Source organism: Podarcis raffonei, chromosome 2, assembly GCF_027172205.1.
Source record: "Podarcis raffonei isolate rPodRaf1 chromosome 2, rPodRaf1.pri, whole genome shotgun sequence".
NCBI classification, from domain to species: domain Eukaryota; kingdom Metazoa; phylum Chordata; class Lepidosauria; order Squamata; family Lacertidae; genus Podarcis; species Podarcis raffonei.
In genome coordinates, this window is record NC_070603.1 from 74,876,690 (window position 1) to 74,888,974 (window position 12,285).

Consider the following 12,285-nt stretch of genomic DNA (forward strand, 5'->3'; position numbering starts at 1 on the left):
ATGCATTTTGTTTCAGGAACAGACTCATTTGTGAGAGATCTTCCCAAATCTGATACAGACTCTTAGAAAAGTGGTTTACTTTTGAATCAACCAGGCACATACAGAACAACACACTCAGACTAGTATAGGTTTAATTCTTTCTATAGTGCAGGGTGTTTGCCTACTAGTTTATGCAACTTACATTAAGGTCATAAGTGGTACTAATCTGTTTGTAGACACCAGATTCTGAGTAAGAAAACTCTGGATTGAGAACATCTGGGTTGTAGAAATCTTCCAAAATATTCATGATGCAGCGCCTGTCCCAGTCATCCGTCACTCGGCCTCCATAGTTAATCTCACCTGCTGTGTACTTCAAAACCTACAAAAGGACAAGACATAGAAATGGCAGAGGAGGCTGTGGCTTGGGTACAAGAGGAGAACAATTTGGGGCTCTTTGCCAGCCCTCTTTTTTCCATGCCAGAAGCCACCTTGAAGAACTGAAACACTCTCCAGGGAAAGAGCACCCATGCAAGAGATCACCTGGCTGTGCATGAGTGCAAGTGCCTTCTGTCATGCACAGGGATCCAAGTCTCCACCATCTCCTTACACACGTCAAGAACTTTTTTCTCTGGCTGGTTCAGCTACAGCATTAAAACAAGCACAAGCTTGGATTGGCTTCCCTCAACTACTCCAAACACATGGTGTCTGATGTTTTAATTTGTTGGAAGCCACCCAGAGTGGCTGGGGCAACTCAGTCAGATGGGTGACATAAAAATAAGACATCATCATCATTGTTGTTGTTATTAATATTAGACAGGGAAATAAGGGCACACCATGCTGAATGCAAGAAATGGATTTACAGTTAACAAGCATGGTAGCAATGGATAAGAGGGTGCAGAAGGTTTGACAGTGGCTGGGAAGACACGGCTAGATGGGCAAGGTTTAAGTAATATTGTTGTTGTTGTTGACAAACACTGACTAGTGATGAAGGCTGTGCAAAGGCAGATTATTTGGACCAGTACAAATGAATCCAGTTTAAATATTTTGAGTAATTTAAACTGTACACAATATTCAGGCCCACTGCTTGGAGACAGATAATCCTGTCGCATCAGAGCATGTGGCAAGAGAGGCCTCAAGTATATTTTGCTGCAGCTGCTGTGTTGCAGCAAGTTATTCTACTGCTTCTCCAGAGAACTGAGGAGAAATGGTGAATATGTTCCGCCAAACGTGGAACTTCAGGCTATTTAGCAGTATTTCCAATAAGACTATAATAATAATAATAATAATAATAATTTATTATTTATACCCCGCCCATCTGGCTGGGCCTCCCCAGCCACTCTGGGCGGCTTCCATAAAAACCAAAAATACAGTAAAATATCACACGTTAAAAACTTCCCTGAACAGGGCTGCCTTAAGATGTCTTCTGAATGTCAGGTAGTTGTTTATCTCTTTGACATCTGCTGGAAGGGCGTTCCACAGGGCGGGCGCCACCACCGAGAAGGCCCTCTGCCTGGTTCCCTGTAGCTTTGCTTCTCGCAATGAGGGAACCGCCAGAAGGCCCTCGGCACTGGACCTCAGAATGATGGGGGTGGAGACGCTCCTTCAGGTATACTGGACCGAGGCCGTCTAGAAGCACTATCTGACCCTCTCCCCAAGTATTAGGTCACCTACATAATCCGTCTTCCTGGGAGGATTTTATTCCTTCACACACATTTTCTCACAGCCCAGATTTCACCCTTGGCATGCACCACTCTCCTACCTTGTAAGGGATGTTTTCATATTCATCCAGAAACATCTTCAGCTGGCTGATGCAGATGCGCAGATCTCCGTCTGTGAACTCATAAGGAATGTTGAACCCCAGTGGCCCAAACTTCCTCCTTTCCAGTGCATTCCCATGGAAGAGGCAAAGCGAGAGGAGCAAGGATTTGAACTCCGTAAGCTGCAAGATGCAGAAATAATGAGGACATGCATTGAGAAAAGCTCTTATGGGTCCTAAGTGTCACAGGATAAGATGCTGCTACAACATTTCCATTAACAGTTGCTTCTAGCAAGAAAGAGCAAGAAAGGCATGCCCCCCCCCCCAAATCTGGCTGTACACCACTGTAACGTGGTACCCTTTGTGCAAAGAGGCACAGTAGCAGTGGAGAGGAACAGGGACTAATTCAGAAGCTAATGTAACCAATCCCTTGGCAGGAGAAAGCTAGGAATGAGAAAGTGCTGTCTGAAAACTTGGAAAATGGGACCTCTTACCTTGGTACAGGAGTTCAGAAAGTCATTGTTCAGGCTTAAGTAAGATTTCAGCAGATTAGCCTTTACTCCCCGTGGTGGCTCAATGGTCATCTTAGATCCGTTCTGGAGGATGGACACTGGAAACTTGTTACTAGGCAAACTGGTGAGCCAAAGTCTGAAGTCCCGGTGCACCTAGGCAATTGAAATATGAGCCAAGTATAAAAAGAGTTCTGTTCTACTTTTTAGAAACACCTTTCTACGGAAGAGTCTTTTCTCACTCCCATTAGAGAAGTGTTCCTCCATCACAAAGAGACCAGCAAATATATTTCTCATAGGAGGGAACAGTCAACGTTTCTCTTAAGATATCCTGCTTACTCCTGTGAGCTTTCAAAGACATCCTGCAATAAGAATGTGTAAGGAGAACATCGAGAAAAAGTGACACTTGCTGCGAGTTCCTTTACAGAAGCAAAAAAATGCTCACTGGAGATTCTATTTCCTCTTATTATCTTGCTCCCTTATGGAGCCTCAAGATTCTGCAACTAATCCCTACCTCCTCCACCTTTTTTGCCCAGCTTCTTGTTGGCAGCATAAGCATGCTCTGCAAAGAAAGTAGAAAACTCTAGAAAGATCGTGCCTAACTACTGCTGTCCCATCACTTTAACAATTTTTCTACAGGTACCTATAAACATTTACATAAGGATCCAGGGAGAAACTTTATGGCTTCTGCTGAAAATGCACAGGGAAGCAAAAGCTGAAGTCCATCTGTGTGTCACCTTGTCAGGGTTGATGCCTTCAATGAGTCGTTCCAAAGAAGGCATCCAGCTTGGAGCCAGGTGGCAATTCTGGAAGAAGACCCACTTCCCACGCTCCATAGCACTGCGCATCATGGCTTCTGCGCGGGGACCCTAAGAAGCAACACAGAATGACACACTTAGCCACAGGTCAGTCAGGGTGGCTGACTATGTCAGCAGGGAATTAGGGAAGGCAGAAAAACTAAGAAAGCTGAAAAAACTAAGAAAGCCAGGTGGATGGACTAAAAGGGAGTTGGTAGGCACCACCAATCAGCTGATTGTCAGGGCTTGCATAACACTGCACTGAAACCCTGATGCCCATTGGGCCTTTTGTGTGCAGTGCTACACGAAAAAGGTCACCTGACAATGTGGCACCAGGTGATTGACAGGTGAGGTGGGGGATATAAGGATTTGGTCTGCCAGTTGGATCCAGTTCCCCACCCCTGACTTAAGGGCGTGAAGGTCACTTAGAGCGTTGTAAGCTCTCAAAGTCCATGTCTGCCTGCAGGAGACACCCATACAAGATGTAAGGAATACTGCAGGACAGCAAACATGATTAAGAGTTTCACGACACTAACAAATTTATTATGTCAACCAGCTTTTGTGGATCAGAGTCCACAAGTGTCGTTACCCAGAATTCCTGAAAGCAGGAAAGTGTGTGAAACAGGTTTGCAGTATTTTGTAGTGGGTGCTGGAAGAGCTGAATTCAGCTCCCCCCGGGTGAAACCTTGCACTCAGACATGAAAACTCAGTGGTGGACTTGAACACATCCACTGCTCTTATACTTCGTTATCCACTCAAAGATAGTAATGGCAGGAATCTACTTCACAAAGTTTATTGGAAAAGAGCTACAGAGCAATTAATGAGGATTAGCCATGTTTTAAAGGATGTGCAGCACTATAGCACTGGGAACTTACTTGTCCCTGTCCAAGAGAAATTGCAGATAGTTTCTTAGAAAACTTCATTTCTTCAGCAAATTTATAGAGATCAGCAGCTGGGTCTGTGCCGGGAGAGAGGACGAAGATAAGAGGGGTAGTAGCAGCAGATTCCTTAAACACCACAGAGAGGTTTGCAGTCTGAAATGGGAATAAAGGCAGAATTTTTCTATTAAGCACTGGTAGTGGACAATGGAGAAGATATTTGCTCAGAGTCAGTGCACAGCGTTTCCCCGTCTTATGCTTTGGGAATAAGGCCATGGCTAGACTTGAGAAAGAAGGCGGCAGGATGAGACACTATGAGGTGATGGTTTTGCCAAACATCTATCTGCTCACCCCTCCTACCACCCACGCTCAACTGCTGGTAGCTACCTGAGGCTCAATGAAGGCCTGCCCCAAGTTGGCAGCCACAAAGTCCTGCATTGCATTGGTGACTTTGTCCCCTCGCAGGCAACGGAGGACCAGCAACTTCTGGAAGGCATCTAACTTGGCGTCCCACAGGCCAGGCAGATGCTCCCTGCAAGAGAGGAAAGGGCTGTGTCAGGTTTTCACATTTCACACTGAAAATGTAACAGGCATAGGGCAAGACGACAGGCTTCTCAGAGTGGATTTCGTGTGGTAACTATAATGGGATCAATCTTTGTGACAGATCACTTGATGGCTGTGCTCTAGCTCCACTGCTGGAGGCAATATGCCTCCATACACCAGATTCTAGGAATCATAGGTGTAGAATCATAGAATGCTCTTACACTCGGGTCCTGCTCAGGAGTTTCCACAGGCATCTGGTTGGCCACTGTGAGAACAGGATGCTGGACTAGCTGGGCCTTTGGCCTGAGCCAGCAGGGCTCTTCTGATGTTTTTAAGGGGCCGGCAAGGTCAGTAACACATCTCTAGCCATTTTCTGGGCAGAATTACCACGGGCAAGCAGCGGGGGTGAGGGATGGGGAAGGGAGGGCAGAGCCAAACAAAAAACAGTACAGGACCTACAACCCTACTGGGAACTGAAGGGGAAACGTCACCTGTGAGGTTCTGCGCTGTCAAAAATTGCTCGGAAACCATTCAGATTTGCCACAAAATCATCTGCAAAGCTGGAAAAATTGTGTAGGTTGGTCAAGGCCAAGATATCATTCCATGCTCTTTCGTATAACCATGCAGGAGCTGGATTATCCCGCATGGTCTTAACTGCACCACCTGAAATTAGGTATCGCCATTCATCCTGAATGTAAAAAAGTCACAAATAATAGATAGGAAGAATTAGACTTTCTGCTTGTGAATTTTCCTTCCATGAACCATGGCCAGAAGTGCCAATGTATGGAGGTGTTCACCTCTCTGGCCCATAGATGGCAGGCTTGTCAAAATGTTTACAGACTCTTGACGAGGGACCAGTCAGCATGATAAATTGTTGGGGCAACCATCACTTCCATAAGGTATGTTTGTGAGGACAGTTCTGCACTGGTCACAAGTTTAAGAACAAAGGTATGTAATACTGCTCCACCTTCCAAGAAACGTAACGTTCAGTGACATTAGTTTGTTAAGGATGCTGGGATTTGTAGTTCTACAGTTCCCAGTATTCTTTTTTTGGGGGGGGGAGGTCATGTGCTTTAAATGTGTGTTGGATGTGCTTTAGTGTATGGTATGGATTTGCCCCAGGAATATATGTCTGGAAGCACACTGTAGCAGTAGCCCTACAAGTTGCAACTGCTATGGAGAACACAAACATTACATGGATGTTTTCTGCAGCAAACAAATGCTCCTCTGCTCAAGTAAAGGGAAGTGGGTGCTTGTCATTTCTTCTTTCCGTCTGAAACAGCCTCCCATATCCCTTCCCAAGGGTCACCCAGTCACTTCACCCCTATAACAGATTTTCAGGGAGTTCATGGAGCTGCAGAGGGAAAGGGAAGGTGGGAATGCCTCATTCCCTGAATTCTGTTCCATTCACAGAAAGAGTTAGGATCAAGTTAGCAGGTGGTTGTCATACATGCATCTCTCTCTCTCTCTCTCTCTCTCTCTCTCTCTCTCTCTCTCTCACACACACACACACACACACACACACACACACACACACACCTGGCATAATCAGGTTTCCCAGATGCCTATATTTGAACATTCTGTGCCACCAGTGAAACACAGAGTGCCTTCAACCTATTTTAATAGGTGATGCTGCATTATATCAATGGGCTATGCTTTAAGACATGTTTGTTGTACAGTGCATAGTTACATGCTTTGAAAAGCAGTCTCATAGCAGTTCATGATCGCACAGATACTTGCTTAAAAGGGTCTGAGGACGTAGTTTCACTGACCATGTCTATTTTGCCTTCGTTCATCATGATCCGGATGCAGACGAGAAACGCAAACATGAGCTTGTGCTTCTCAAAGAGGCTACGACACACATTGCTGTAGAGGCTGAAGGTGAGGTACTTATTGATATTTGCTATTCGCTTCTTTAGGGTGTCTGAAAATATGAAATCACAAAATAACAATGCAGACAGCGAGTAGGAGGAAATGACCCACAATATTGCCATACGCTTTAGCACTGTGTTCATTATTCAAGAGGACTTAGGCCCGCACTAGTGAGCCAGAAAAACTTCTCATGCCTCCTGTCTGGTGCTGGCATACTGAACACTGCCTGGAGAAATAAAAACTGCTAGGATGGCTGAAGGCCATTTAAAAGCCAAGTGCTTTGCACTGATAAGGATACCAAGTTAAAAGCTAGTGCTTTAAAAGAATTCTCTCATACAGAGCTTGACAGTAGAACAATTTAGATATGGTGAGGGAAGGGCAGACGGCATCAAGAACACCCGCATCTCTGGATTACATACTAGTTCTACAGCATAAATGGCTGAATGTTGCCATCAGCATCACCTGAAATGATGACCATCTATAGATTCAGTAAAGTGGATTTTTTTCCTGAACCCCATACAGAAATAATCTGGGATCAAGCTGAAGTTCATTGAGATTCTGCAACTCTGGCAATAAGCTAGTAGGGGCTGATTATGATCCATAATGAGCAGGTGTACTCTTAAAAGGTTTGTGTGCCAATTTTATTCCAGCACTGAGCTCTACTGGATATTGAAGTGCAAAGATGAACAAATCTCCAGTCCTTCAAAAGTCTGAACATCTTCCAGAAGAACTGCAAGACCACCTATTAATTTTGGGATGCCTTGTAATAAACATAACGGGATATAGCATTTGGGATCACCAATACATTACATTTTTACTTAGCTGAGGTTACTATCCTATGGCTAACAACTTTACTATGCAAACATAATACTTTAGAAACTCTGAACATTCGAACTATGAAATTGTCCCTTTAGTGTTAATCAGAGTATGGTCCCTTCCAACTCTACAATTCTATAGTTCTAAGTGAGACACTGAGGGGTTTGGGATGGGATTCTCTTCACACACAGCACGTTATCAGAGGTACCTGCTCTCTCAGCGTTTGCAATCCCTGTCAGAAATATGTTGAGGAACCACTCCAATGAATACTGGTACATGGGATCGACATTGGCCAAGTCTGAGACACAGAAGAAGAGGATCTGGGTGCGGACAGCCACAGGCACATACTCCAGCCGGGTGATGTCAATATCCTTCTCTGTCTGTTCAGCTACCTTCACTTTGGCCTGCAGGAGATTCAAGACCGAGACAAAATGCACCATTCCATATTAAGTCAAAGCAAACAGCTGACAGGCTGCGGTGGAAGTGCAGATCAGTCACCAACCTGAATCTCCCCTGCTTTTAGCTTGGATGCCTCCAACACTTTGATAAGCTCCAGATCATCAACAGGGTTCCCCTCAGAAGAACTCAAGCGGTACAGGATCTGATCTTCTATCTCCTTCAGCTCCTGTCGCATCTTGGCATTACTGACGATCAGCTGGTTCTTGGCCTCTTCCAAGTCAGGCCGCTCTTCAGCTACCACTTGGCCTAGCAGCTGATCCTCTAAGCCACTGTAAAAAGAAAGAAAGTAACCACACATATTACAATCTGAACAACAAAGGGTCATATTGAATCTTCATGTTCTATTAGAGCTTGGTTTCAGACTTTCCCCAGCTGCAAACTGCATGCCCAGCAGGGCTCAAATTCATAGTTCCATCTATCAAGATTGATGGGATGCAACCTCTAACTCAGAACTACAGGTGGGGAATAGCAGCTGACATGATTAAAGTGGAGGACTTTTAAGCCCAGGGAGAGTATCAGAACACTTGCCGGCATCAGCAATGAAAAGTAGAGCTGGTGTTACCTGGGGGATAGGGTGAAGTTAATCAGCGTAAGCTTGGTGGACAGCTCTGGTGTGTAGTGGGGATTAGGTAGGTTGGTGGTGATGTACATCTTGAAGTCCTCATGGTATGGAATGATTGTGTCTCCCAGCTTCAACACTGTGCTACCTTGCTGCTTATAGGTCTGTATATCAGGGAAACAAGTAAAAACAAGAAGAAGCAACAAACATCTATGCAAACAGAAGAGACACAATTCTGTAACAGATAGTACCACAACGTTCATAGCCAACTCCATCCAACAAATTCATGTTGTTGAGAGTGTACGGATAGTGTGGCTTGGGATAGGCAAAAGTAGATGGTAATGGTGAGTCCAGAATGGATTTTTGCAGAATTTCTGGGCTAGTATCAGTCCACAACCAGAAGACAGATTTGCATGTCTCGGCATCAAAGCTGCTTCCTAGTCCCAGTTGGTCCAGCATATCAACACATATTAACAAGCATTTTTCTTTCCTTCATTTTATGGATGATAACAGGGGAACAGCAGCTAATAGAGGCAACACCAGCTGTCAGGGGAAGAAGTAAGCCTTCTCCCACTGCCCAAAGCTTCTCAACTACAAATCTGCACCTTTGTAACCCCAGTTCACACAGAAGATAGCAGTTCTTAAAGATGAAAGGCATTCCAACATTAGAGTAGCCCCTTCACTCAGTGCTGACAGCAGAAAAGTTGCCAGTGCCTGCTAATACTTTATCAAACAGGCACTGAAAAATCAGGGGCACCTGTTTTAGCAGGACAGGTTCAAGGGCCGGATCCAGTTCTTCACCAACATTCTCCAGCAGGAACGGCTTTCCAAAACGAATGGCATTCTCCAAGCTGCGCAGGAAGTCCCGATCACTGAGCTTAGATGTATCTAACCCACTATCTCTTTCCTGAAAAACAGAGAAGGTGCAGAGAAACTCAGTACAGGTGATATGTGGGGGCCTGCTTGTGTGAATGTGGAACAACAAATGGAAAATTGATTAAAAGAAACATGGGGTGGGGGTGGAGAAATCTGAGTATAAGCATCCACTTTGTTAATAAATTGACCACAGCGAACACCCAGACCTGCGACTCAGCAATCCAATGTGTGAAAGCAACCAAAAGGAACGTGATAACCACTTTCACTGCTCATATTTCTTCATGATAACAGTTCAATGCCCCGTTCTGCTTTTGCTTTTTGATCATGGCTTTTCACATTGCAAAATCAATACTCAGAATTGGCAGCTGAACCTTCAAACCCATGAAGTTTGGTTTTCTGCTTTAAAATTCTTAAACCATATTTCCATCATTTCATGAAGGAAAGAGCAGAATTTTTAATAATAATAAGATAATCAGAAGATTCAGATAACAAGGGTGTGTATTTTTTTTACATTTGCATTTATAGTTTGCAAACTGGGAATTTTAACAGTGAGGTGTAAACAACATGCCTTTATAGGAACATAACTTCAATCTCAGAGATAGGATGGGGTACCAAATCCCCTGGTACCACTGAAGTGGATTAATGACTTTGCAGAAGCAGAAGCCCTTACCAAGTTTTTTATCCATTTGTTGGCTTGTCCCTGGGGGTCTATGAAGAGAGTCCAGCGCTGAGAGAACTGGGTTATCATTCCATTCTCCACAGACAAGGTATCATTGGGTAGACCTGCAATCTGCATTAGAACACATCATTTTAACAGTAAACACAAATTCTGCGTACTCTGCCCCTAAACAAAACTGCACTGGCAATAACATATGTTCTGCAGCAAGGAAAATGAATTTATGTAACCTGTGCAAAATATGTCAATCAAGCAAATTTTCCATAATTTAAACTTCTGCTAGCAGAGAAGAGGACAAGGTGAGGTGTGCAGTCCAACCCATTGTATAGTTATTCTGTGATTCACTTCTTCTTGATTTTTGTCTATAATGGAATTAGGGCCCAGGAAACCAAAGCCATGTCCACATAGCTAGGATTCAGCCCCACAAGTTAAAGTTATTCAAAGCATGGGAACACATTTCAAAACAATTCAGTCAGTGTATACTGTTAAAATTACCTGCCACGATCGGATTTTCACTGGGTCTCCAAGTGTGCCTATCAGGTTTGGTTCTTTTGTGTGTGGAACATTATACGTCTCAAGCTTACTTATCCATTCATCATAAAGTGAATTGCGGTATTGACCCTGCAAAGGAAAACTAAGCATCACTGATATTAAATCAGTATTACAGTTAGCTAAATTAGGCCAACATGCTGAAAAAGAGCATTGAGGCCCACATGCTTAGCTGTTCCAATGGATTGTCTAGCATCTTGTTCACACAGTAGCCAACAACATACCTATGGGAAGCTCACGGGACATGAGCACAACAGCACTCCCCCCACTTGTGCTCCCAGGCAACTGGTATTTAGCAGTTCATCACTGGTTGGTGCAGTGGGGTGATGCCATCCTTCCAACGCTGGTGTTGCTGCTGTTTACAGTGTGGTGATGGGACAATGCAATGGTGAGGTTGCAGCTACTCCGATACTCCTGCTGGGGAGCCTATGAAGCCCCAACCCTGCTGCTATCCTGCCCCTGCACAGTTCTGTTAAGTGGCAGCAATGCTGGTGTCAGGAGGGCGGTTCTGCAGTGCAGCCCACTGTGCAAACCACTTCTGTACACAGCCATCATGACTAGTAGCCACTGACTGCTTTCTCCTTCATGGATTTATCAACATCTCTTTCAAAACCACTCAAGTTGGTGGCCTTTACTGCATCACATGGTGGTGAAAGAGGACTTCCTTTGGTCTTTCCTAAATTGTCCAACATACAGCTTCATTGGATGACTGGGTTCAAGTATTAAGAGGAAAGGAGAAAGAATTCTCTCTATCCACTTTCATCTACACCCTGGATAATTTTCTATACTTCTATCATGTCCTGCTCCTTACTTGTATGTTTTTTCTAAACTAAACTGTGCCAGCCCCGTCCTAATTTTGGTTTCCCTTTTCTGCACCTTTTCCAGGTCTACAATAGCCTTCTTGAGATGAAGCAATGAGAACTGTACATAACAGTCCATGTGTGGCTGCTCATCAATTTTTATAAGGGCATTATGATATTGGAAATTGTATTTTCACTCCCTTCCCTAAATGAGCCCGAATATGGAATTCCTCTTTTTATATAGCTGCTGCATACTGTGGTTGGCATTTTTGTTAATCTATCTACCTTGACAAAGAATTATTTCCTGGACAGTGACTGCCAATTCAGGCCCCACTAGCACATAGGTGAAGTTAGGTTTTTAAAAACCCAATATGCATCACTTTATACTTGTTAACTATCAATTGCACTGGCTGTTTCTCTTGTGGGACAGATTTTGTAAGTAGGAGAGGATGTATTAATTACAGTTATCCTTCAAGCCTCCCCATGTGTTTGGGATTTAAACATTTAGAATAATCAGCTTAGCGTTTGCACTTAGAAAGCTAGCTGGTCAGAGTTTCAGATTACTATCCCTTGGCAGAAAAAATAGAAGCTAAGCAAAGTCTGCAAAACCTACTTAAATCCAGTTTTGAAGCAAGCTGGCTTCCCCCTTTATAGTTATCACACTTGGAAAAATAATCAAAACAAAAACTGTAAACTGAGTTAAAAATAGTGCTTACTTAAAGTCTTGCACTCATGTTCAACAAACACCAGCAAAAACAATGCAGGTAAAAATACTTCTAGGTTACAAAATTCATAGTTAAATTATAAGATTCAACTATGTCTGCACATGGGGAGAACACAGAAAACTATCTCCATCAAAAGCATGGTGCAAAAGGACAAAGAGAGAGAGAGAGAGAGAGCAACATATGTCTCATTTCTTCCTGCCACTGGAAATGGGGGAAATGACATCACACAGAGCTCTTTCCCCACCAGCTACATTCCTATGGTCTAAGACTGCCCATTTAGTAATTAATAGCTCTGTGGCCATTGGCCCCCAGACTTACTAATTAACAAGAATATGCACTGTTAGATTTTGACTGCAACTATCCCAGTTTCAACACTTAGATGTTTGACAATTCAGCACTATGCCACTATGGTTTAGCTACAATGTGGGATGCAGCAAGAATTTGACCCAGAAACATATTTTCTCTTGGGGAACTTATTCTGAACCAGAACT

At 43.8% G+C, this 12,285-nt stretch overlaps 1 protein-coding gene across 2 annotated transcripts in view; it reads right to left on the reverse strand.

Moving 5' to 3' along the window:
• DNAH1 (dynein axonemal heavy chain 1) overlaps positions 1-12,285 on the reverse strand; it is a 110,199-nt gene that overhangs the window by 4,113 nt on the left and 93,801 nt on the right. For both annotated transcript variants that reach the window (XM_053377517.1, XM_053377519.1), the window contains exons 60-73: positions 10,216-10,341; positions 9,715-9,834; positions 8,926-9,075; positions 8,172-8,332; positions 7,653-7,878; positions 7,359-7,554; positions 6,235-6,386; positions 4,954-5,150; positions 4,307-4,451; positions 3,917-4,075; positions 2,982-3,113; positions 2,230-2,400; positions 1,739-1,918; positions 182-358 (exon numbers count right to left, since the gene is read on the reverse strand). In XM_053377517.1, coding sequence (XP_053233492.1) covers positions 182-358; positions 1,739-1,918; positions 2,230-2,400; positions 2,982-3,113; positions 3,917-4,075; positions 4,307-4,451; positions 4,954-5,150; positions 6,235-6,386; positions 7,359-7,554; positions 7,653-7,878; positions 8,172-8,332; positions 8,926-9,075; positions 9,715-9,834; positions 10,216-10,341 — 2,292 coding nt within the window. The remainder of the gene's footprint in view (positions 1-181; positions 359-1,738; positions 1,919-2,229; positions 2,401-2,981; positions 3,114-3,916; positions 4,076-4,306; positions 4,452-4,953; positions 5,151-6,234; positions 6,387-7,358; positions 7,555-7,652; positions 7,879-8,171; positions 8,333-8,925; positions 9,076-9,714; positions 9,835-10,215; positions 10,342-12,285) is intronic.